This window comes from Corythoichthys intestinalis, chromosome 10, assembly GCF_030265065.1.
Source record: "Corythoichthys intestinalis isolate RoL2023-P3 chromosome 10, ASM3026506v1, whole genome shotgun sequence".
Lineage (NCBI taxonomy): Eukaryota > Metazoa > Chordata > Actinopteri > Syngnathiformes > Syngnathidae > Corythoichthys > Corythoichthys intestinalis.
In genome coordinates this window covers 56,087,692-56,114,395 of record NC_080404.1, presented here as the reverse complement: position 1 = coordinate 56,114,395, position 26,704 = coordinate 56,087,692, and the positions used below count along the sequence as shown (strand labels likewise).

General features: G+C 39.2%; 1 protein-coding gene across 2 annotated transcripts in view; it reads right to left on the bottom strand.

Annotated features, from left to right (window-relative positions):
• The window catches only part of LOC130923016 (2-oxoglutarate dehydrogenase-like, mitochondrial), a 35,079-nt gene that overhangs the window by 7,292 nt on the left and 1,083 nt on the right, over nt 1-26,704 (bottom strand). For both annotated transcript variants that reach the window (XM_057848382.1, XM_057848383.1), the window contains 19 exons: nt 23,696-23,895; nt 23,459-23,620; nt 23,236-23,338; nt 20,566-20,681; nt 20,280-20,434; nt 18,148-18,294; nt 17,688-17,778; nt 17,438-17,617; nt 17,245-17,373; nt 16,944-17,123; nt 15,154-15,306; nt 14,982-15,084; nt 12,459-12,587; nt 12,190-12,340; nt 7,700-7,827; nt 5,223-5,401; nt 4,982-5,053; nt 1,167-1,292; nt 848-920 (listed from right to left, as the gene is read on the bottom strand). In XM_057848382.1, the coding sequence (XP_057704365.1) occupies nt 848-920; nt 1,167-1,292; nt 4,982-5,053; nt 5,223-5,401; nt 7,700-7,827; nt 12,190-12,340; nt 12,459-12,587; nt 14,982-15,084; nt 15,154-15,306; nt 16,944-17,123; nt 17,245-17,373; nt 17,438-17,617; nt 17,688-17,778; nt 18,148-18,294; nt 20,280-20,434; nt 20,566-20,681; nt 23,236-23,338; nt 23,459-23,620; nt 23,696-23,893 (2,575 nt within the window). In that variant the 5' untranslated portion in view covers nt 23,894-23,895. The remainder of the gene's footprint in view (nt 1-847; nt 921-1,166; nt 1,293-4,981; nt 5,054-5,222; nt 5,402-7,699; nt 7,828-12,189; nt 12,341-12,458; nt 12,588-14,981; nt 15,085-15,153; nt 15,307-16,943; nt 17,124-17,244; nt 17,374-17,437; nt 17,618-17,687; nt 17,779-18,147; nt 18,295-20,279; nt 20,435-20,565; nt 20,682-23,235; nt 23,339-23,458; nt 23,621-23,695; nt 23,896-26,704) is intronic.

Below are 26,704 nucleotides of genomic sequence, written 5' to 3'. Positions count from 1 at the left end.
GGGCCGGGGCCCCGGTCACACGTCGCCCTGCGGCGGCTCCTCGGCGTTCTCCTGCTTCAGCCTTCCCCTATCTTTTCTGCCTGGGTATCTGCCCTGTGCTCCGGCGAAGGTCACTGGCTGGATGCCGGTGTATTGACGGGGTGTCGCCTTCTCCTGTCCTGGGTTTGGTGGGCCGTTGGGGGTCCCGTGGTATGCCGTGTCGTTTGGGGGGCTGCAGTTGTGGCTCGTGTCAGGGGTGCTCGTGGGGTTTGGTGGGGTGTCCCTTCTCCCCATCCCTCAGGGCTGGTTCATGGGAGCTTGGGTGGCCCGTGGGACCAACCTGAATCCCTGGGAGGTGACAATGAACCCTTGCTGGGCCACAGGAGGAGGGATGGGCGGCGCTGGCCCGCCCCAACCCCCCTACCCAGGTTGGCTGGGTGGGGGCCGTGGCCCTGGGGTGGCGTCTGCGCGGCATCTCCGCTCGTCTGCGTGACTATCGCATGTTTCATTGGATCCGCGCATAGCTGGCTGTTATTGGGCACCCTCTGGTTGGGGAACTCGGTGCCGGGATTAGCGATAGGGTGGCCTAGGGTCGGTTGCCAACGGGCTCACACTCGCAAGGGAGTCACGCGATTACTGGGTTCTAGGTCACAGGGCTGATTTATGTACACTTCAACCCTCCCGTTCAATGTATTTCTTGTTGTTTGTGTTTCTTCTGTCTCTCTCTCCTTCCTTTCTTCTGTTCCCCCACAACCCATCCCTGCTCGCTGCTTTGTCTTAAAATGTCATACTCCAATGTGAAACAGACCAGACACTCAGACAAAAAACATTGCCCCCCACCCCCCATGAAGAATGGATCAAAGTCCACCTTTGGCCAGGTCGTCAAAACTGGATCGGGCATCGGGGTGCCTCAGCAGAGATTTGGGAGTGAATATAATCAACTGTTGAGAGAGGAAAAAACAAAAAGTTTACTTCTCTTTGTTCAGTCAAGCAAAAGCAAAATTGAGATGTTTTAGGAAAGGAAAACTCATTATTCCCTATTGATTTCTTTGCTAATTTGTTTGTTTTCTCATGCTCAACGGAGCGTCGCATTTGGAGTCGACGGGGGATCGCTTAAGATATTCTAGAGAAAAACAAACAATAGCTTTTGCCCTAAAAAGTTACAGATAGAGTTTGCGGCACTTTACCGGCTTCCTGAAAGGGAGCAGAATCTGCCGTCGGAGCACGTGACAGTAGTTAGCGGGCGTGGAGCAGTTGACCACGATCCAGTTGCACTCGTACAGCTGCTGCACCTCAAAATCCCCTCCGAACTCCTTCACGTGTAAACAAAAAATAGGAGAGGAATACAAGCTTTTCACAATAAAAAAAAATTCCAGATACGACATACAGATGCAAAACCTTTAGATGCAGAACCCTTTCAGGGATCCTCTATTTTTAAGACAAGTAATTCTTAAAAGATTAAGATTAATTAGTATGAGTTATAATAATTTGATATTAAAACCCCTCTTATTGTTTTTGTTTTAATAAAGTTTGTAAAATTATTTTAAGTGATAGGTCGCCAATCTTGTTACGCCGCAGTGCGTGACGTCACCGGGCCCGTTGCCGAAATTCCAGCGTGTCACTCGTTAGCTTTCCCAACATGTCGTTGGTTCTACCCTTCCTATTTGAACCAGATCTGAAAAGTGAGGAGCAGGACAGCACTGTCGGTCGTTCACAAGACAAGCTTCAGGGAAAAATGCGTGCAGCAAATACCTGATAAGACAAAAGTTGGGCAAAAGTCAATGACAACAGAGCGAGAGAGCGTATGCTGTTGGGAACTCCGGTTTCATTAGCAGATATTCAAGGTAAGCATTTTGCGTTCTCAAACTTATCCCAATATAATTATGTAGATTGTTAGCATCCAGAGCTGTCGTGTGCTTTACATACAGTACAGGGCAAAGAGCACACCTTGTGTAATCCATGTCTTGTACATTGTAACGGGTGGTAGGTAGGATACGTGTATAAAAGTACCAAAAAGGGGAGAAGCTTCCACCTATGCAAATTTTATTCACAAAAAATAATATTTCCACCTTGACCACACTTCACTCGGGAGCTCAGCAGTACGCAAACACGAGTTCCCTGACGAACTCAAACATTGTTGTAAGGCAAGGCAAGGCAAGGCAAATGTATTTATATAGCACAATTAAACACAAGGCAATTCAAAGTGCTTTACATCACATGAAGATCATAAAAACCACATTTAAATCAATATAACGTAAAAACCAAGACAAAAGATCGCATTTAATCACAAATAGAATAAAAATAAATAAATAAAAATAAAACAAAAATATAACAAAAATTACTACTACTAATAATAATTGAAATCAGCAATGGAGATAAGCACAAGAGGAATAGAAAGCAGGTAGATTGAAATATATAGCCAGTTATGGATATGCAGTGTTAAACAAAAGCGTTTTTAGCCCTGATTTAAAAGAGCTAACAGTTTGAGCATACTTCAGACGTTCAGGTAACTTGTTCCAGAGGTGACTCAATGCTGCCTCACCCTGCTTGGTTCTTGTTCTTGGAATATACAGAAGACCCGTTCCAGACGACCTTAGGGGTCTAGATGTCTCATAGGAATCTAACAAGTCAAGCATGTATTTTGGTCCAAGGCCATTAAGTGTTTTGTAGTATTTTATAGTCTATCCTTTGACTCACTGGAAGCCAGTGTAGCGATTTCAAAACCGGTGTAATGTGGTCCAGCTTCCTTGTATTTGTGAGGACTCTGGCTGCAGCATTCTTTACTAGCTGCAGCTTCCTGACTGATTTTTAATCGAGACCCGTAAATATACCGTTGCAATAGTCCAATCTGCTGAAAATGAATGCATGCATACGTTTTTCCATGTCTTGTTGAGTCAGAAGCCCCTTAATTCTGGTTATATTTTTTAGGTGGTAATAAGCGGATTTAGTGACGGACTTTAGATGGCTATCAAATTTTAGGTCTGAATCAATAATTACGCCCAGGTTTCTGACTTGATTTGTAGCTGTAAGTGACATTGTGCTAAGTTGCCTGCTTATCTTTGACCTTTCCTTTTTTGGCCCAAAAATGATCACCTCTGTCTTCTCCACATTTAACTGGAGAAAATTCTGGCACATCCATTCATTGATTTGATGAATGCATTTACTCAGGGAGACTAAGGGACTATAATCATGTGGGGACACAGAAATGTACAGTTGTGTGTCATCTGCATAGGCGTGATAGGAGATGTCGTACTGTTCCATTATCTGAGCTAAGGGAAGGATATAGATGTTAAATAAGAGTGGTCCAAGAATTGACCCTTGAGGGACTCCACACGTGAATTTGGTTCGTTCTGACTGATAGTTTCCGATTGACACAAAGAAATCCCTATCATGTAAATAGGATGTGAACCACTGAAGAATAGTGTCAGTAAGCCCTACCCACTGTTCCAATCTGCTGAGTAGTATGTTGTGATCAACCGTGCCGAATGCGGCGCTGAGATCCAATAGTAACAGAACAGATGATTTGCCTGCATCGGTATTCCGACGAATATCATTTAGGACTTTGATAAGCACGGTCTCGGTGCTGTGTTGTGGCCGAAATCCAGACTGAAATGAGTTAAAAAGATTGTTTTGCATCATAAAAGTCTGGATCTGTTCGAACACAACCCTTTCGATAATTATCCCCAGGAATGTCAGATTTGATATTGGCCCGTAATTGCTAATGGTTGAGGCATCCAGATTAGGTTTTTTTAGGAGAGGTTTTATTACTGCAGTTTTTAAAGTCTGTGGAAACTCTCCTGTTTGGAAGTAAGGTCCATGTCAGAGTCAATGTCGTCACTGTAGCGTGCCTTAGTGCTTTGATTATTTGGTATGATTTGGGGAAAACTCCCACGAAGAATAGTCAACAAAAAAGATGGCAATAGTAATCCAAATCTGCGTTTTTTTACTCACTCGGCGATCCAGGAATTAGACCGATCCCATGGCAATGTTGCAGCCGCGGTCAGGCCGTCGATTCCACATAATAGACTGATCCGAAAAGCCGCTGTGGGACCGACGAATAAAAACAAAATAGACGGATCCAAAACCAGTATTGCAGACGCGGTGGGACCGTGGGATCCAGAAAATAGACGGATCCCTTACTTGACTGAGGATCCAGGAAAAATGTTCGGGCGGCAGTTGTAACGCGTGGTGGGTAGTATACGTGCATACAGGGACCAAAAAGGGGGAGAAGCTTCCACTTATGCACATTTATTCACTAAAAATAATAATTCCACCTTGACCACTCACTTCACTCCCCTTGTTTCCATTTGACTGGAAATTGCATCCAAAAGCAGCACATCGTGGCATTTTACTTCGCGTGTTTAGGCAGCAATAAGCAATTGTTGAACACGCTACACATTTGGAAAGATCCCAATGACGTCATCACTGCGAGCCCGCAAACCATGGCGCCAACTAACGGTCAAAATATGTAGTAAATATTATAAAATATTGCCATTGATTTAACATTTTATGTGTTTCTAACAACATATTTTAGTACAAGAGAACAATTGTGGTTTATTAGAGCCTACATGTATTGAAGGTAGAGGATCACTTGAAAAAAAAAAAAACAGTAAAAAGTCTTTTTACAATACTCATGTTTGCACTGAAATGTCACTGTCATTGCACTGCTAATGCCACAACATTGTCACATGCATCACACTAAGTAATATGTTTTCAGAGATCTGTCTCAATCTGGGTACTGCATATGCAATATTTGCAGTTACATTATTACTATTTTTGTACCGTTACATGATATTTAAGCGCAAATTGTCATTTGCACTATCATATCAAACCGTCTGACTACAATAAATTGTCATAGACGCACTGTTATAATACCACCTAAAAGATGTTGAGCTTGTTCATGTTTCGCCTTTCCATCTATTTGATTAGATAATTACTTGACCCATCAATGTATCGATCCAGATTGACTTATGATTCCACTCTGAATTAAAATCGGACCTACCGGAAAGTGGTCCGGGTCATCGTTACTCATTTGCAGGAAGCGCTCCGGCCGGGCTGAGGAATGTTCCGGACCCTAAAAACAAAGGGAGCAGAGGATTATAGCTATTTATCACCAAAGTCATATCTCAATTCACTGGAGTATAAATTTAATCTTCTCCATTCGTCATCCACCAATAGAATATGCTAATGAGAGCAAATGATTATTGCACAGAAATGCCTTTGGCTGCCCACAATCTCCTCACCATTCCTTCCATGCCGTGCGGCAGGAGCAAAACAATACCGTTGTGGCGGACCCACTTGGCCTGGCCCGAGCTGATAAACTGGTCGATGATGCACTGGGCCGTGTTGTGGAAGTCTCCGAACTGCGCTTCCCAAAGAACCAAAGCGTCAGGGCTGGCCATGGCGAAACCCAGCTCGAACCCTGGACGGACAAAAATTGGTTACGGGTCAACGTAGAGCTGTGCGGTATTGAAAAAAAAAAAAAGTAACACAATGCCGCTATGTCAAAAAGACAACACATTTTGGATTACTTGCTCAAAAAAATTATACAACAACTATGAAAGTGCTACAGTCCCTGACATACAGTTGTGGTCTAAAGTTTACATACACTTGTGAAGAACATAATGTCATGGCTCTCTTGAGTTTCTAGTTATTTCTACAACTCTGATTTTTCTCTGATAGAGTGATTGGAACAGATACTTCTTTGTCACAAAAAACATTCATGAAGTTTGGTTCTTTTATGACTTTATTATGGGTTAACAGAAAAAGTGATCAAATCTGCTTGGTCAAAAATATACATACATGGATCTGAAAAAGCGAATCATTGACTTGAACAAGTCAGGAAAGTCACTTGGAGCCATTTCAAAGCAGCTGCAGGTCCCAAGAGCAACAGTGCAAACAATTGTTTGTAAGTATAAAGTGCATGGCAATGTTTTGTCACTGCCACGATCAGGAAGAAAACGCAAGCTATCACCTGCTGCTGAGAGAAAATTGGTCAGGAGGGTGAAGATTCACCCGAGAATCACCAAAAAGCAGATCTGCCAAGAATTAGAAGCTGCTGGAACACAGGTGTCAGTGTCCACAGTCAAGCATCTCCATGGACTGAGAGGCTGCCGTGCAAGAAGGAAGCTCTTGCTCCACAAGCGACACCTTAAAGGCTCAACTGAAGCTTGCTGCTGATCACATGGACAAAGATAAGACCTTCTGGATGAAAGTTCTGTGGTAAAAATCGAGCTGTTTGGCCACAATGCCCAGCAATATGTTTGGAGGAGAAAAGGTGAGGCCTTTAACCCCAAGTACACCATGCCCACCGTCAAGCACAGTGTTGGTAGTATTATGCTCTGGGGCTGTTTGGCTGCCAATGGAACTGGTGCTTTACAGAGAGTAAATGGGATCATGAAGAAGGAGGATTACCTTCAAATTCTTCAAGATAACCTAACGTCATCAGCCCGAAGATTGGGTCTTGGGCGCAGTTGGGTGTTCCAACAGGACAATGACCCCAAACACACATCAAAAGTGGTAATGGAATGGCTAAATCAGGCTAGAATTAAGGTTTTCGAATGGCCTTCCCAAAGTCCTGACTTAAACGCCATTGAGAACTTGTGGACAATGCTGAAGAAACAAGTCCATGTCAGAAAGCCATCAAATTTAACTGAACTGCACCAATTCTGTCAAGAGGAGTGGTCAAAGATTCAACCAGAAGCTTGTGGATGGTTACCAAAAGCGCCTAATTGAAGTGAAAATGGCCAAGGGACATGTTACCAAATATTAGCGCTGCTGTATGTATATTTTTGACCCAGCAGATTTGATCACTTTTTCTGTTCACCCATAATAAAGTCATAAAAGAACCAAACTTCATGAATGTTTTTTGTGACAAAGAAGTATCTGTTCCAATCACTCTATCAGAGAAAAATCAGAGTTGTAGAAATAACTGGAAACTCAAGAGAGCCATGACATTGTTCTTCACAAGTGTATGTAAACTTTTGATCACAACTGTAAGTACTGTATTTGCTTATTATAACAATAAATCAACGAGATGGCATTAACATTAACATTCTGTTAAAGCGATCCATGGATAGAAAGACTTGTAGTTCTTAAAAGATAAATGTTAGTACGAGTTATAGAAATTTTATATTAAAACCCCTCTTAATGTTTTCGTTTTAATAAAATTTGTAATATTTTCAATCAAAAAAATAAACTAGTAGCTCGCCATTGTTGATGTCAATAATTACACACTTCTCATGGTGCTGAAGCCCAGAAAATCAGTCGCACCCAAGCGCCAGCGGAGGGCGACCAAACTTCCAAAAACAAAAGGAACAATTGCACATGACACTGTACTGTCATTTTAATCTGTTTGAGCGGGGCATGTGCGTTAATTGCGTCAAATATTTTAACGTAATTAAAAAAAAAAAAATTACCGCCCGTTAACGCGATAATTTTGACAGCCCTAGTTATTAGCAATTGTTTCTACAAAATGGATAAGCAACAAGCCTTTGGTCTGGGACTGTATATTTCCAGTGCTAAATCTGAATAAATACATTGAATGCACAAAAAAAGGAAAACATTTTTTAATGTAAATCAGCTCCGCCTCTAACTTTGCGGATTTTCGATCACCGCGGGGCGGGGGGCGTCCCCATTAACCGCGAAAAACAAGGGATCACTGTAGTCATATCATAAAGCACTAAGTCGACAGTTGATCGGCACGCTTCCGTTCACCTACCGAGCACGCCGTACTCGGACAAAGAGCTGTTGCAGACGGTATAGGTGGCCTGGTCGGCCCACAGGTGGTTCATGGGTATGCAGGTGAGTTTGTCCACTTTTTGGTCATGAAGAACATGATGGCGGTGACTGAAAAATATGCAAAAAAACCCACAAAGTATTGATTCCTAAAACAACCTTGAGATTAGAACTACCAATTAACCCTTTACACGGGAACTCATCGATGAACTCTTTATTAATAAATTACTCATATTTATTTTAAAACTAATTTTTTAAATTGAAAAATATATTACTATTTTCATACTTGTGTATTTCCCCCAACGGTTTTTGATGTATACAGTATTTGATAACCCGTTAACTGCCATTGACGGCGATAAGACCATTTGAGTGAGTTGGGCTAGCCGCCCACGTTTGATTGCTGCTAACCCACCCCAGTCAAATTGGTTTGGACGTCTATCGCCGTCAATGGGAGTGAAACATGATAATTCGACACCAGCCGTTTGTTAAATATAAATTCAGGCATCAAATACGCAACAACCTTATAAACAACAACACCGGCAAAACGTCGTCAGTCTTTGGGGACCCCATTAGCGTGGAAAAGGAACGCATTCCCAAACCCAAACATGTCAAGTTAGGTGTGCCGCTGAAGCGGAACGTGACAATATGTTCGGCTCCTGTGAGGAGAAGACGTGAGCGACGGAGGAAGGCAAAGTGGAGCTGGAAGGAAAGCGCCAGGAGGAGATAAGACAAAATTAAAAAAAGAAGAAAAAGAGGAGCTAGTTGCGTTCATGTGTCACTGCATGACAACACGGTGGAGGCTACCAGGGTCCCCAGAGAACCAGCTGACCACCAAAACGATGCTCTCCCAACTTTCACGTACCATTCACTTCTATGAAACATAAAACAAGCACTTATGTGCTACTACAGGCTGAAAGCTGCCCTCTCCTCTCTAACCCATATCCTACAGGCAACACAGGCACCAATAAGTGCTATCCGCAGATGTCCGGCAGGGGTGTCACCCCATTCTGCCTATTGGGCCGTGGGGGTTCCGCGGTTTGCCGCATCAGGCAGGGGTTTGCGGCAGTGGCTCGGGGTCCAGGTGAGTGGGCGCATCTCATCGTCCTTACTCTGAGGGCTGTTTAATGGGGGCATGGATGGTCCATGGCAGAGCAGGGCCAAGAACAAAAAGTGGTATTTGGTATGTGGCAAAATGAATTTTGGCATGTGGTATTTTATTGGCATTTGGCTTATTTTTGGTATGTGGCAAAATGGATTTTGGCATGTGGCAAAATGTATTTTGGCTTGTGGCATTTTTTTGGTATGTGGCAAAATGGATTTTGGCATGTGGCATTTTTTGCCATATGGTGTTTTTTGGAGTATGAGGCATAATGTATTTTAGCATGTGGCATTTTTTTTGGGTGTGTGGCAAAATCGATTTAGCCATGTGGATCTTTTTATGGTATGTGGCAAAATGTATTTGGCAGGTGGCGCTTTTTTGGCATGTGGCATTTTTTTTGCCATGTGGCATTTTTTGGGATATGTGGCAAAATGGATTTTGGCATGTGGCATTTTTTTTGCGGTACGTGGCAAAATGTATTTTGGTATGTGGCATCTTCTTTTGGTATGTGGTAAAATGTATTTTGCCAATTGGCATTTTTTTGGTATGTGGCAAACTGGATTTTGGCAAGTAGCTTTTTTTTCGGTATGTGGCAAAATGGATTTTGGCATGTGGCATTTTTTTTTGCCATGTGGCTTTTTTTTTGATATGTGGCAAAATGGATTTTGGCATGTGGCATTTTTTTGCGGTACGTGGCAAAATGTATTTTGGTATGTGGCTTTTTTTTTTTTTTTGGTATGTGGCAAAATGTATTTTGCCATGTGGCATTTTTTTGGTGTGTGGCAAACTGGATTGTGGCATGTAGCATTTTTTTTGCCATTTGGCATTTGTTTTTTGGTATGTGGCAAAATGGATTTTGGCATGTAGCATTTTTTTGCCATTTGGCATTTTTTTGGTATGTGGCAAAATTGATTTTGGCACGTGGCATTATTTTTGCCATGTGTCTTTTTTTTTTTTTTTTGGTATGTGGCAAAATGTATTTTGGCATGTGGCATTTTTTTGCCATGTGGCAAATGTATTTTGGCATGTGGCATTTTTTTTGCCATTTGGCTTTTTTTTCATATGTGGCAAAATTTATTTTGGCATGTGGCATTTTTTTTGCCATGCGGCGTTTTTTTTTTTTGGTATGTGGCAAAATGTATTTTGGCATGTGGCATTTTTTTGGCATGTGGCAAAATGGATGTTGGCAGGTGGCATTTTTTTTGGCATGTGGCAAAATGGATTTTGGCATGTGTCATTTTTTTGCCATGTGTCATTTTTTTTTTTTTTTTGGTATGTGGCAAAATGTATTTTGGCATGTGGCATTATTTTGTCATGTGGCAAATGTATTTTGGCATATGGCATTTTTTTGTCATATGGCAAATGTATTTTAGCATGTGGCATTTTTTTTTAGCCATTTGGCTTTTTTTTCCGTATGTGGCAAAAAGTATTTTGGCATGTGGCATTTTTTTGCCATGTGGCATTTTTTTTATATGTGGCAAAATGTATTTTGGCATGTGGCATTTTTTTGGCATGTGGCAAAATGGATGTTGGCAGGTGGCATTTTTTTTGGCATGTGGCAAAATGGATTTTGGCATGTGTCATTTTTTTGCCATGTGTCATTTTTTTTTTTTTTTTTGGTATGTGGCAAAATGTATTTTGGCATGTGGCATTATTTTGTCATGTGGCAAATGTATTTTGGCATATGGCATTTTTTTGTCATATGGCAAATGTATTTTAGCATGTGGCATTTTTTTTTAGCCATTTGGCTTTTTTTTCCGTATGTGGCAAAAAGTATTTTGGCATGTGGCATTTTCTTTGGAATGTGGCAAAATGTATTTTGGAATGTGGCATTTCTTTTGGCATGTGGTATTTTCTTTGGTATGTGGCAAAATGTATTTTGGCATGTGGCATTATTTTGTCATGTGGCAAATGTATTTTGGCATATGGCATTTTTTTGTCATATGGCAAATGTATTTTAGCATGTGGCATTTTTTTTTAGCCATTTGGCTTTTTTTTCCGTATGTGGCAAAAAGTATTTTGGCATGTGGCATTTTTTTGCCATGTGGCATTTTTTTTATATGTGGCAAAATGTATTTTGGCATGTGGCATTTTCTTTGGAATGTGGCAAAATGTATTTTGGAATGTGGCATTTCTTTTGGCATGTGGTATTTTCTTTGGTATGTGGCAAAATGTATTTTGGAATGTGGCATTTCTTTTGGCATGTGGCATTTTTTTGGCAAAATGTATTTTGCCACATGCCAAAGCTTTTAGCTTTAACTGTCTGACAGACGGCCTCAGGTTTTCCTGCAAAATATCCTGATAAACTTTTGAATTCATTTTTCCATTAATGATTGCAAGTTATCCAGGCCCTGAGGCGGCAAAACAGCCCTCCCTCCACCATGCTTCATGGTGGGAATGAGGTGTTGATGAGTTGTTCCATTTTTCCCCCACACATGACATTGTGTCTTACTCCCAAACAATTCAACTTTGGTTTCATCTATCCACAAAATATTTTGCTAAAACTTCTGTGGAGTGTCCAAGGGCCTTCAACAATGTTTTTTTTAGACAGCAGTGCCTTCCTCCATGGAGTCCTCCCATGAACACCATTCTTGGCCATAGTTTTACATCTAGTTGAGATATTGGACTGTGCCAGTGATTTCTGTAAGTCTTTAGCATGCACTCAATGGTTCTTTTTTACCTCTCTGAGTATTCTGTGCTGAACTCTTGGTGTCATCTTTGGTGGACGGACACTCATTGGGAGCGAAGCAACAGTGCCAAACTCTCTTTATTTGTAGAGAACTTCTCTGACCGTCGATTGATGAACATCCAGACATTAAGAGATGGTTTTGATGCTCTTTTGACCGTGCCTTTTGTCTTCAAGACAATTCTTACCAGGTGTGTGTTTTATAGTGGGCAGTGATTCAGTTGATTGGGCACACACCTGACTTCAATTGTTTGGTAAAAATTGCTTTCAAATGCTCTTTAAATCTCCTTAGGCAGAGGGTTCACTGACTTATTTTCCCCCTTCTGTAATTGTTTGAATGCTACCCTCACAAAAATATGAAAACCTATGAATGTTTGGGTGGTTTTAGTAAAAGCAGACACTATTTTTACATCTGTGTGATTTTGACAAAGATCAGATCACATTTGATGGTGATTTTATGAAGAAATCTGAGAAATTCAGGTTCAGATACTTTTTCATACCACTGTAGATAAAAAAGGTAAAGAAAAAAAAATGCCATTGTTTTTTACGTTTGTTTTTCCAATAACAAAAAGTAAAAGAACAAAATATACCTTTACATTTTAATTTATTTGTACTTTTTTTCATTCATTTCCCTTTTTATTGATTTATTTTTTAATTTTGACACTCCTGCAATTCCACTCAAACTCACCTGAACGTTCCCCTTTCCACATCTTGCCCGCTGAGCCTTACGTGGACGCCGTCTTTGAGCAGCGAGCCGAAGGCCACGTACTCTCCCAAAGCCCAGTCCAGCTGACCCTTGCTCACCAAGTCGCCCCGGCTGCGCAGAATACGCGACAGACCTCGAGAGAGGACAGAAATTGAAGCGCCAGCACAAACGGCGAGATGACAGGTGGTGTTGTCAATTGGCGACACTAAAATTTCTTGGAAAGGAACGACAAAGGCGCTAAAATCTCTCACCGGGATGGATGGTAAAATCTTCCAAAGGCACCGAGCTGGCGGTGCGGCCGATGTGCTGCAGGACCTCTGTGTCCAGTCCTGTCGGGGGGCAACTCATGGTCTTGGGTTCTCCTTCTGCTGTGAAGAATTCTACAAGAAACGGGCAATCTTCTTCAGTATGCTAGCTCAGATATGTATGTACTGTATTTTTCAGAGTTTCAGACAGTACTTATTGTGTTTCTCGGTGACTTAGATAACAAAGCGGCCTATTTATACGGAGCCCCTACAGGGACATTGACAGAAATAAAATAAATTTAAGCAATCTCGTGCGCACCAGTACAAAATTGTTTTTCGTGCGCACCAGAAACTATCTGGTAGACATTAGCATTATATAGTATTTAAGTCAGTGGACTTTTGCTACGCAAGTTAGCCAGTTGTTGTAAGCATTAGCATTAGCACTTAAGCTAACAGACTTTTGCTTACCAAGTTAGCCAACAGTTGTAAACATTAGCATTATATCGCATTTAAGCTTGCGGAATTTTGTTATGCAAGTTAGCCAATTGTTGTAAACATTAGCATTATATAGCATTTGAGCTACTGGACTTTTGCAGTGCAAGTTGGCATATTGTTGTAAACATTAGCATTAGCCTATATAGCATTTAAGTTAGCGGACTTTTGCTATGCAAGTTAGCCAATTGTTGTAAACATTAGAATTATATAGCATTTAAGCTAACAAACTTTTGTTATGCAAGGTAGCCAATTGTTGTAAACATTAGCATTATATAGCATTTAAGTTAGCGGACTTTTGCTATGCAAGTTAGCCAATTGTTGTAAATATTAGCGTTATATAGCATTTAAGCAAGTGGACATTTGCTATGCAAGTTAGGCAATTGTTATAAACATAAACATTATATGGCATTTAAGCTAATGGACTTTTGCTATGCAAGTTAGCAAATTGTTGTAATCATTAGCATTATATAGCATTTGAGTTAGCGGACTTTTGCTATGCGAGTTTGCAAATTGTTGCAACATTAGCATTATATAGCATTTAAGCTAGCTGAATTTTGCTATGCAAGTTCATCAACTGTTGAAAACATTAGCATTATATAGCATTTAAATTAGTGGACTTTTGTTATGCAAGTTAGCCAATTGTTGTAAACATTAGCATTATATAGCATTTCAGCTAGCTGACTTCTGCAATGCAAGTTAGCCAATTGTTTTAAACATCAGCATTATATAGCATTTAAGCTAGCAGACCACTGTTAAGTCAATTGTTGTAAACCAGGGGTCCCCAAACTTTTTCTTGTGAGGGCCACATAACTTTTCCCTTCACTGATGAGGGGCCGGGGTCAGTTTGTAACAGAAAAAGTGTGACGATTGCAGGAGTGGCTAAATGTAAAAATATAATATAATAACATTACTAATTAAATACATATTAACCCAATAACCCTCTCGGGGTTATTCACAGAAAAAAGCCAGGAAATAACTAACACTACAAAAATGCTCTCTGGAATTTTTCAGGGGGCCGGACGTGGAGGCGAGCCATATCCGGCCCGCGGGCCGTAGTTTGGGGATCCCTGTTATAAACAATAGCATTAGCTAGCATTTAAGTTTGCAGACTTTTACCATGCAAGTTAGCCAATTGTTGTAAACAGTAGCATTATATAGCATTTATGTTAGCGGACCTTTGCTATGCAAGTTAGCCAATTGTTGTAAACATTAGCATTATATAGCATTTAAGCAAGTGGACCTCTGCTGTGCAAGTTAGCCAATTGTTGCAAACATTACTATTAGATAGGATTTAAGTTAGCGGACTTTTGCTATGCAGGTTAGCCAATTGTTGTAAACATTAGCATTATATAGCATTTAAGCTAGCGGACCTTTGCTGTGCAAGTTAGCCAACTGTTGTAAACATTAGTATTAGATAGCATTTAAGTTAGCGGATTTTTGCTATGCAAGTTAGCCAATTATTGTAAACATTAGCATTAAATAGCATTTAAGGTTTAAATGCTATATAATGCTAATGTTTACAAGCTTACATTTTAAGCTAGCGGACTTTTGCTATGCAAGTTAGCCAATTGCAACAATTTTTGAGTCATTTTTTGAGACACATCCTGTTCAGTCATCCAAAATTAACAAGAAGTGACCCGTAAAGTGACCGAAAATCAAAGGCAAATGACATGAAATGCCCAAAAATGAAGATGATTGCCCGGTGTTGGATGCCACAGAAAGCCATAGACGTCCAATTCATTTTGACTAGATTGAACATCTAGTGCCGTCAATGGCACTGAAACCAGAGCAATCACAGCCAGTCTTGTGGACATTTACATGTCACTTCCTGTTGATTTTAGGGCATTTACAGGTTACTTCCTGTTGATTTATTAACCCAAAATCAACAGGAAGTGACTTAAAATAATCAGAAAATAACCTGAAATGCCCCAAAATTTAAAGTTCTACGTCTACTAGTGTTGGCATACTAGCGATAAACTTTTTAAACGGCTATTCTCGTCAATAACACCGACTGTAATGACAGTAGTTCGTCACCTGGCCACGGTGAGTCCAGCCAATGTCGTATATGCGAGATCTTCTCATCCTTGGAGCTGGTATACGCCTCCTCGCATATTTTGTCATATTTGGCCACCTCCTCCTGCGACAGTGGGGAATTCAAATGATCCAAATGCATGTGTACACACATGTGTAGACGAAGGGCAAAGACCTCAAACTCCTGCAGTGTGACCACTCGGTCGGCGATGAGTTTGTCCGAGTACTTCTTCAGCACGTGCTCCTGCCGTCGGATCTGTTTGTACATCAGCGGCTGCGTGAAGGAAGGTTGGTCCATTTCGTTGTGGCCGAAGCGTCTGTAGCACACCTGTCGCCGCAAAATTAAAAGGAAAAAAAAAAAGGATGTTTTCACTTACTCGTTATTTATTGTTTTATATTTTAGTATATATTTATATATATCTTTTAACTCATTGATGGCAATAGACGTCCAATTTTATCTATAAGAATGATTGAATGTGACGTGATTGGATGTCTATTTTCGTCATTGACACTGAAAGAGAATTACTTGTTGGAATCATCAGTATATACAGATAATAATAATAAAGATGAATGAACAAAATACAGAAAATTAAAATAAAAACCACGACTAAAAATGGGAAAATTAAAAAAAATTGAAAATACCGAATGATTACAGAAAATAATGTTCATAAAAATATATTTGGAAAACAAACAATAATTAGCTTTTGTAAATATTTTTAATTAGTATAAACAAACCACAACTGCATTCATATTTGTATTATTGTTTTTAATGTATTATTTTAAAAATAATTGTCACCTACCAGGGATTCATTTAAATGTATTTATTTTTAATGAAAAGGGTAAAAAGTTGTAAAAAGTTTTCATTGAAAATATTGAAATGAAAATATTTTCTTTTTTTTGTCCAATTTTTAAATAAAAAGAAAAAAAACAGTAAAGACTTTTTTGAATGTTATTTTTGTTTTCCTATATTTATTTTAAAAAAAACTGAAACAAACATTGAGTATTATTTTAATTTAAAATTTGTTTTTTAATTATTTTCATTTTTTGCATTTTTCATAAAAAAAAGCACTTTTAAAATTTTATTTTTATTAAAACATATATTTTTTAAACAGTGTTATTTTAATTAAAAAAAAGGTTTTAAAATTATTTTCATTCTTTGCATTTTGTAAAAAAATTAAAAAGGAAAAAACTCAATTTAAAAAAAAATTTAATTAAAAAACTGTTTTGTTTCTAATGTATTTAAAAAAGTACAAAATACTTTTTAAAAACATTTTTAAAAATTATTTTCTTTCTTTGCATTTTGTAAGAAAATAAAAACGACAAAACAGCAGAATTTGAAAAAAAAATTAGAAAACAGAAAAAGGTATTTTAATTTTTAAAAAATGTTTTAAAATTCTTCTTTTCTGGCATTTTGTAAGAAAATAAAAAGGGGAAAAATCAGCATTTTTGGATTTTATTTGTATTAAAAAACAAAGAAAAAAATACTTTAATTTTTTAAAAAATGTCTTAAAATTATTTTCATTCTTGCAGTTTGTAACAAAATAAAAAGCAAAAATAGCTTTTTTAATTAGAAAAAAACCAAAGAAAAAATATTTTAATTAAAAAATTGTTTTAAAATTATTTTCATTATTTGCATATTGTAAGAAAATAAAAAGGAAAAAACAGCATAACTTTTGAAAATTTTTCGTTTAAAAAAACAAAACAAAAAAAACTTTTAAAAAATTGTTTTCAGATTTTTCTTTTCTAAAATTATAGAACAGTAATTAAAAAAAAAATTCAAAAATGCAAAAAGAGAATTTAATAACTGCCATCGACGGCAATAGTTGTCCAATCATGTGGCTCTTTGCATCATTTTGCTGTGAATTTACATGAGTTTTGCACTAATGGATGTGCAATCCATTTGAAGAGAGGATTGGACGTCCATGGTCGTTAATAGCGAAGATAATAAGATGATAGAGGACGCACCAGGTCTATGACGACATCTTTGTGGAAGGTGTTCCTCCACTCGGCGGCCACGCGACACACGTACATGACGGCCTCTGGGTCGTCGGCATTGACGTGGAAGATGGGCGCGTTGACCACTCGGGCCACGTCGGTGGGGTAAGGTGACGAGCGGGCCATGCGTGGATCCGTGGTGAAGCCGATCTAATAAGTATCAAGTGACATAACAAAGAAAGTTATCACAGAAGAAGAATACATCAGGCACAGTGGTCATGAATTTTGTCGGAACAATACGTTGAGGTTTTTTGTGCGGTCGTCCCATTACCTGATTGTTGACCACCACGTGGATGGTCCCGTGCGTGGTGTAGGATGGGAGTTCGCTGAGGTGGAACGTCTCGTACACGACCCCTTGGCCGGCGAAAGCCGCGTCTCCGTGCATCAAGATGGACATCACCTGGAAAAATACAAGTTCTCGTCCACAAAAAAGTTCCGAAACGTCCGAGCGGCCGTGTATCTACCTTCTTCCCAAGCGCGTCGCCCCTGTAGAACTGCTCGGCTTTGGCCTTGCCTTGCACCACCGGGTCCACCGCCTCCAAGTGGGAGGGGTTAGCCATGAGGGACAGCGTGATGTTCTTGTCCGTCCCCCGGTTTATTCTCTCGTGGTACATCCCCAGATGGTATTTGACATCCCCGGAACCCTGCCGAGGGATAACGGGCGGGTTAGAACCTCAAAGTTTCTCATTAAGACTTCCGTCAAGGTGTCCTCACTTCATCCGCCGCTTCTAATTTAGGGTCGAACTGGCAGAAGATCTGGTTTAGGTCCTTTCGAATCACGTTGGCCAAGACGTTAAGTCGACCGCTGGAAGCACATGAATGGATACAATGAGATTTATAACTTATGAACGTGAGATAAAATAACTACCGAAAAAGTCTAAATGTATTGTATTTTGTTTAATGATGGAGGATACACTGCCCTCTGGTGGCAGCTTTGTGTCTGGCTGAACTGTCGCCTTGTATGACTGAGGAGCAGACTCCGATGTCTGACATGGATAGCTGCGCTCCGGTTTGGTCAACATCAGGCTGTAAGTTGTTTCAGCTAATATGTTTTTGTGTATGCATTTGTAATTAAGTTTAGAGCTACAGTTTGTAGAGTTATCTCTCAGCAATTTGCTACGAGAATTGTAAATACATTAGCATTTGTAGCATTTAAAGCTAGCGGACAACTCACCGATGCGGCATCCCCATGATGACGCTGTCGACGCCGGCGGCGCTGGAGCTGTCGATGATGGTCTTCAGAGCCGGGATAAGGACTTCGCAGCCTTCAAGTCCAAAGCGTTTCTCCGACGACCACTTCCTGGCCAGGAAGTCCTCAAATCTATCCAGACATTAAAACATGCTTGTAAATATGAAGGTGGTAGTAGTAGTAGTAGGCACTTAGGTAATTAAGGCATTTCATCGATTTTTGCAACGAATTGATGAACCAGAAGATATACTGTGCGTATAAATCAAGTTATATTCTGTTTGCTTTTTTTTTTTTTTTTTTTTTACATTTTCATATATTATTATTATATATATGTTTAAATAATCAATAAAAGAATATTTGTTTTTCTCATTTTTTTTTTTTGAAAAAAAAAAAAAGATGTTTTTAGAACATTAGAGAATATTTCGTGTAGGTAGGTAGACATATGTATGTATAGATAGATAAATAGATGTTTAGACAGATATATAGATAGATGTATGTCTAGACTCTAGAGAGATGTGTAGGTAGGGAGGTAGGTTTATATATCAATAGATGTGTGTATAGATGTAAAGTATGTCTAGATAGAGGTATAGATAGATGTATTGTTAGATGTGTAGGTAGGTAGAGGTAAGAAGGTAGATGGATGGATATGGATGGATGTACAGTATGTCTAGATATATTGATAGATGCATGTATATATGTATAGATAGATATAGATGGATGCATAGATGTACGTATAGATAGATGTACGTATGTGTAGATAAATACATGCATAGATAGATGTGTAGGTAGGTAGATAGATGTGCATATTGATAAATATATGTATGTATGTATAGATACAGTAGATGTGTAGGTAGGTTGGAAGGTGGATAGATAGAGACACACAGACAGACAGGCAGATGTACAGTATGTGTGCTAGATAGATGGATGGATGGATGGATGGATGGATGGATGGATGGATGGATGGATGGATGGATGGATGGATGGATGGATGGATGGATGGATGGATGTGTAGATAGATGTGTAGGTAGGTAGGTACAGTAGATGCACATATGGATAGATGTATAGATGCAAAGATGTACGTATAGATGTATGTATAGATACATAGATGAATAGAGAAATAGACGGACTTACAGTATGTGTAGATAGATAGATAGATGGATGGATAGATGGATAGATAGATGGATGGATGGATGGATGGATGGATGGATAGGTAGGTGCAGTAGATGTACATATGGGTGGATGTATAGATAGATAGATAGATAGATAGATAGATAGATAGATAGATAGATAGATAGATAGATAGATAGATAGATAGATAGATAGATAGATAGATAGATAGATAGATAGATAGATAGATAGATAGATAGATAGATAAGTATAGATGTACAGTATGCGTAGATGGATGGATGGATGGATGGATGGATGGATGGATGGATGGATGGATTGATGGATGGATGGATGGATGGATGGATGGGTAGGTAGGTACAGTAGATGTACATATGCATAGATGAATAGAGAAATAGACAGACGGACTTACAGTATGTGTAGATAGATAGATAGATAGATAGATAGATAGATAGATAGATAGAGAGATAGAGAGATAGATAGATAGATAGATAGATAGATAGATAGATAGATAGATAGATAGATAGATAGATAGATAGATGCAAAGATGTACGTACAGATGTATGTATAGATACATAGATGAATAGAGAAATACAAATTTATAAAAATCGAGAGATAAAAATAGAGATAAATGGATATAAAGACAGATAAAAATAGATGGATGAAAAAAAGATGGCAAAATGGATGGACAGAAATAGATAAAAATAGAAAGATATATAAAAATACAGATACATTCTTTTCTCTAAACATTAAATATTCTTTTTTATTTTTGAAAATCTGTTAAAAAACAGTAACTATTCTTTGGTTTTTGGACGACAGAAATTTTACATAAGTTCTATTTTAGCAAAAAGTATGAAGTAGATGCACTCGATTTAGGTTTGTGGGCCACACCAAATGACACGACGGGTCGGATCTTGCCCCCCGGGCCACCTTTTTACCACCCCTGATCTACAATATGGTATTGTTCTGTCAGCGATTTTTTTTTTGCTGACCGCGTTGATCTGATGAGACGAGCCAGCAGCGTTCGCTTCTCGTCACCGGTGAAGCTCATGATTCCCGGAGTCTCGAACTTCTGCCGGATCCACTGGCACTGCTCCATGTTATTGATGAACATGAATTCCACCCCCACGTGTCCGCAGTACGACGCCTGCGATGGGGTCGGGTCAAATTTTGGAAAAAGTGAGGACATGAATTGAATTCAACGGATGTTTTTAGTCCGTTTCCTATTCCCATTTCTAATCTCCGATCTAGTAATATGCCCGATTTGGCCGCAAGCACCTCGAGTCGACGTATGACCTCCCTGAGAGGAAGCGTGGTTTCTCCTCCGCCGATGAAGGTGGTGTGAGGCAGGCGGAAGCGCCGGTCCAGGTCGGACTCGTGCAGACCGTAGAAAGCTGGGATGCAGAAACACAACATCTCTGGTTTCAGTGCCAGTGACGGCGCTAGGTGTCCAATCCGGTCAAAATGAATTGGACGTCTAGCGCCATCAATGCCAGCCAGTGAGCTAACATAGACACTATTTTAAAGAAAGATTGGTTCCCTTTTGTTTTAAACAGTGGCACCTTTTTAAAACGATATATCGATTCTTGGTGGGAGTGTATCATTAACCTTCTGGGCTACAAATTATTGCGATGTATTGTCACACCCCTAACGTGAATTGCCTGGATTTTCTACATTGTACAATGTGACGGTAGCGGCGGACTAGCGGAGCACCTGAGCGAGCTGCTCAAACTCAAAACTCACGAGCCTCATAAGAGGAGACAGGCGCAAATTACATTATGAAGAGAAAAAAGGGCCGAGAATAGATCCGAGTAAATACCTCATTACGTCTCATTAGTCAGCTACTATATGGGCCTTGTGGCAATAGAACACAATGCAATGCTTTGTTGCCACAAAATATTATTTTGACTGTCAATTAATCATAGATTATCTCGAGATGTGAGTCGACTAATCGCCCCATATACAAAATCACATCTTTTGTCTCAAAGGCAAAATATCTTAAATGATTACAAAAGATTATCATCTGCTTTCATTGAGGAATGTTTGCTGGGTTATCCTTATTTTGTGTTTTCCTTTCCCATTTAAGAATATCAGAATTGGGGGAAAAATATATATAAAAAACAGATTAAAAAAAAAAAAAAAAAAATTAATTAATTTTTAAATCTGTTTTATTTTAATTTTAAAATAAAATAAAATTAAAATTAAATTTAAAATAAATTCAATTACATTCAATTAAACTTAACTGAGTTATTGGGCTGTCAAAATTATCACGCTAACGGGCGGTAATTATTTTTTAAAATTAATCACGTTAAAATATTTGACGCAATTAACGCACATGCCCCGCTCAAACAGATTAAAATGACAGCACAGCGCAATGCCCACTTGTTACTTGTTTTTTTTTTTTTTAGTTTTGTCGCCCTCTGCTGGCGCTTGGGTGCAACTGATTTTATGGGCTTCAGCACCCACGAGCATTGTGTAATTATGGACATCAACAATGGCGGGCTACTAGTTTATTTTTTGATTGAAATTTTATTAAAACGAAAACATTAAGAGGGGTTTTGATATAATTTTTTTAATAACTTGTACTAACATTTATCTTTTAAGAACTACAAGTCTTTCTATCCATGGATCGCTTTAACAGAATGTTAATAATGTTAATGCCATCTTGTTGATTTATTGTTATAATAAACAAATACAGTACTTATGTACCGTATGTTGAATGTATATATCCATCTTGTGTCTTATCTTTCCATTCCAACAATAATTTACGGAAAATTATGGCATATTTTATCGATGGTTTGAATTGCAAATAATTACGATTAATGAATTTTTAAGCTGTATTTGCTCGATTAAAAATTTTAATCGTTTGACAGCCCTAATTAATTATTTTTTTAAAATTATTTAATTTAAATTCATTTAAATTAAAATTAATTTTTAAAATTACATTTCAAAATTAAAATAAAATGTGTGATGTCAAAAGTAATTGAAATCAAAATTTTGAATTAATTGGAGAATATTTACTTTTTTTTTTCTTTTTTTGAGTTTATTTTAATTGTTTATTTTTTTTTTTAAAAAAAGAATGTCAAATTTAGGAAAAAAATTCAAAAGAATTGCCCCCCCATTTTTTTATTAAATTAAATTAAATTAAATTAACACATTAAGTTTGCTAACCATCAAAAGAATTGTCCATTAAATTGGTGGGGGAAAAAAAACAAAACAAGACCCATTAAAAAATTTAAAATATTTTTTTTAATTGAATTTTGAACTCTTTTTTTGTTGTTGTCATTTTTAACTTAAAATAAAATTTGTGATTTCAAAATTAATTGGAGAATATTTTGTTTAGTTTTTGTCTTTTTTGAGGTATATTTCATTTAAAAAATAAAAAAAAAACAATTTAAAACAAATTGAGAAAAAAAATTAAAGACTTGTCCCCCCCATTTTTAAAAATTAAATCAAATTAAATTAATTAATTAAATTAGCCAACTGTCAAAAGAATCGTCCATTAAATTGGTAATCGATTACCTGCTGATTAATTGATTAATTGTGAGAGAAACAAACTTTGACTCGGTTCATACAGCAGGTCTTAATGTACAAATCCCATTTTTAGTCAAATCTGTGTTTTTTTTTGGCGTGGCCATTCAGACTGCCTTCGACCATTGAGCCTATTCAAGTATCACGCATGTGCACTAATTGGCAGCCCGAGATGCGCTGAGGAAACTGACCCCCATGTGCAGTCCCCCTTGATGTGTTCCAATTACAGAGGGATCACACTCCTCAGCCTCCCTGGTAAAGTTTATTCAGGGGTGCTGGAGAGGAGGGTCCGTCGGGAAGTCGAATCTCAGATTCAGGAGGAGCAGTGTGGTTTTGCCACGCGACTCGACCCCGGAGCAAGCAGAAGATGATGGATGGATGCAAAGCTCCCATCAATAGTTATATTTCTATGCTCACCTAATTTATCAATAGTCGTGATGAGGTCATAGGGAACAAATGAGTCCAGGTCAGCATCTAAGATTCCAAGCGGGTCCAATTGGGCAACATGATGACCTCGAATCTACAAAAAAAAAAAAAAATCATCATTTTATTTTATGCTTCAGTGCAATTGACCGCCATAGACGTCCAATCCCTAAAAGTCCAAAACACATGATTGGACGTCTATCCAGTTAAATCTAACCTGATAGGCTCTTATGAGCGTATGCACCGCCAGATGATCTTCCACAACTTTCTGCGTCACGTCCGGCGAACGAGACGCGACTCGATCGCGGATTAGCGTCGAGGGGCGACTCTCCTCTTCGTCGCCGGTCTTAGGAACGTTCCGGAAAAAGGCGTCCCACGACTGGAAGACAGGATTCGAAAGAATACGTTTTGTAACATTTGGTTTTTTGAGAAGTTGACGCGCACGCACGACAACCTCGTGGACGTTGTTACGATCCTCCAACCAGGCAAAGTACATGTCCTCCACGTAGCTGGAGCTGCTGGTGACGGCTTGGGTGGTTGAAGCATCAGAGGAGCAAAGTCTCCTGGGAGTTGGAGTTACCGCAATTGGTCGCGGCCACGTAGCTCCTAAGCTAGCTTTTAAAACGCCGGCTAGCGCACGGAATCGACTCATGGCTGGAGAGAGAGAAGGTGTTGATGTACTGGTTTAAAATTTGAGTGTTTTTGAAACAGTATTTTTTTGGAAGACGTTTTCTGTGGGTAAGAACAACAAAAAAACTTTCATTTAAGAACATGTCTTTTTTTAGCTAGTAGCTAAAGTAGCTTTGCTTTGACAGGTAAACCCCTTGAGGTCACTTCCTGTTGATATCAGGTTGCTTAAGGAGCGTTTTGGGGTCACTTACAGTTGACAACAGGTCACTTCCAGTTGATTTTGGGGCATTTCTGGGTCACTTCCTACTGACAACAGGTCATATAACCCGTAGATTTTGGAGCTGTTTTGGGGTCACTTCCTGTTAATATTAGGTCATTTTCTGTTGATACAGGTCACTTCCTATTTAATTTGGGGCGTTTTAGGTCACTTCCTGTTGATATAGGTCACTTCTTGTTGATATCAGGTCATTTCCTGTTGATACAGGTCCCTTCCTATTGATATGGGGGCGTTTTGGGGTCACTTCCTGTTAATAACAAGTCACTTCCTGTTGATTTTGGTGTATTTTGGGGTCATTTCCTGTTGATATCAGAACACTTCCTGCTGATTAGAGGCATTTGGGGGTCACTTCCTGTTGCTACAGGAAGTGATACTCCCTATTGATATCAGGTCATTTCTGTTAATACGGGTCACTTCCTGTTGATCTTGAGTTGTTTCTGGGTCACTTCCTGTCAAAATAGGTCACTTCCTCTTGATTTGGGGCCATTCCGGGGTCACTTTCTATTGATAACAAGGTCACTTCCTGTTGATACAGGTCACTTTTTGTTGATATCAGGTCATTTCCTGTTGATACAGGTCACTTCCTGTTGATTTTGGTGTATTTTGGGGTCATTTCCTGTTGATATCAGAACACTTCCTGCTGATTAGAGGCATTTGGGGGTCACTTCCTGTTGCTACAGGAAGTGATACTCCCTATTGATATCAGGTCATTTCTGTTAATACGGGTCACTTCCTGTTGATTTTGAGTTGTTTCTGGGTCACTTCCTGTCAAAATAGGTCACTTCCTCTTGATTTGGGGCCATTCCGGGGTCACTTTCTATTGATAACAAGGTCACTTCCTGTTGATACAGGTCACTTTTTGTTGATATCAGGTCATTTCCTGTTGATACAGGTCACTTCCTATTGATATGGGGGCGTTTTGGGGTCACTTTCTGTTAACAAGAAGTCACTTCCTGTTGATTTTGGGGCATATATGGGTCACTTCTTTTTCATATAGGTCACTCCCTATTGATTTGAGCCGTTTTAGGGTGACTTCCTGTTGATATCAGATCACTTCCAATAGGTCACTTCCTCTTGATTTGGGGCCGTTTCGGGGTCACTTCTTGTTGCTAACAGGTCACTTCCTGATGATGCAGGTCACTTCCTGTAGATTAGGGGCATTTTGGGGTCACTTCCTCTAATAACAAGTCACTTCCTGTTGATATCAGGTCATTTCCTGTTGATACAAGTCACTTCCTGTTGATATCAGGTCACTTCCTGTTGGTTTGGGGACATTTGGGTGTCACTTCCTGTTGATATCAGGTCATTTCCTGTTGATACAGGTCACTTCCTGTTGATATGGGGTCATTTTGGGGTCACTTCCTGTTAATAACAAGTCACTTCATGTTGATATGTCACTTTCTGTTGATTTAGGTACATTTGGGTGTCACTTCCTGTTGATATCAGGTCATTTCCTGTCGAAACAGGTCACTTCTTGTTGATTTGGGGCATTTTGGGGTGATTTCCTTTTAATTACAGGTCAGTTAATGTTGATATCAGGTCATTTTCTGTTGATACAGGTCACTTCCTCTTGATTTGGGGCCATTTTCAGGTCACTTCCTGTTGATTTTGGGTCCATTCTGGGTCACTTCCTGTAAAATACAAGTCTCTAACTGTTGATATCAGGTCATTTCTGTTGATACAGGTCACTTCCTGTTAATAACAAGTCACTTCATGTTGATATCAGGTCCCTTCCTGTTGATTTGGGGACATTTGGGTGTCACTTCCTGTCTGTTGATATCAGGTCATTTCCTGTTGAAACAGGTCACTTCTTGTTGATTTGGGGTGTTTTAGGGTCATTTCCTTTAAATTGCAGGTCACTTAATGTTGATATCAGGTCATTTTATGTTGATACAGGTCACTTCCTCTTGATTTGGGGCCATTTTGGGGTCACTTCTTGTTGCTAACAGGTCACTTCCTGTTGATGCAGGTCACTTCCTGTAGTTTAGGGGCATTTTGGGGTCATTTCTTGTTGCTAATAGGTCACTTCCAACTCATTTTGGGAAATTTGGGTGCCTTTCCTATTGATATCAGGTCATTTCCGGTTGATAGAGGTCATTTCCTGTTGATATGGGGGCATTTTGGGCTTACTTCCTGGTAATAACAAGTCACTTCCTGTTGATATCAGGTCTTTTCCAGTTGATACAAGTCTCTTCCTGTTAATATCAGGTCACTTCCTGTTGGTTTGGGGACATTTGGGTGTCACTTCCTGTTGATATCAGGTCATTTCCTGTTAATACAGGTCACTTCCTGTTGATATGGGGTCATTTTGGGGTCACTTCCTGTTAATAACAAGCCACTTCATGTTGATATTATGTCACTACCTGTTGATTTAGGGACAGTTGGGTGTCACTTCCTGTTGATATCAGGTCATTTCCTGTTGAAACAGGTCACTTCTTGTTGATTAGGGGCATTTTGGGGTCATTTCTTGTTGCTAACAGGTCACTTCCTACTGATTTTGGGAAATTTGGGTGCCATTCCTATTGATATCAGGTCATTTCCAGTTGATACAGGTCA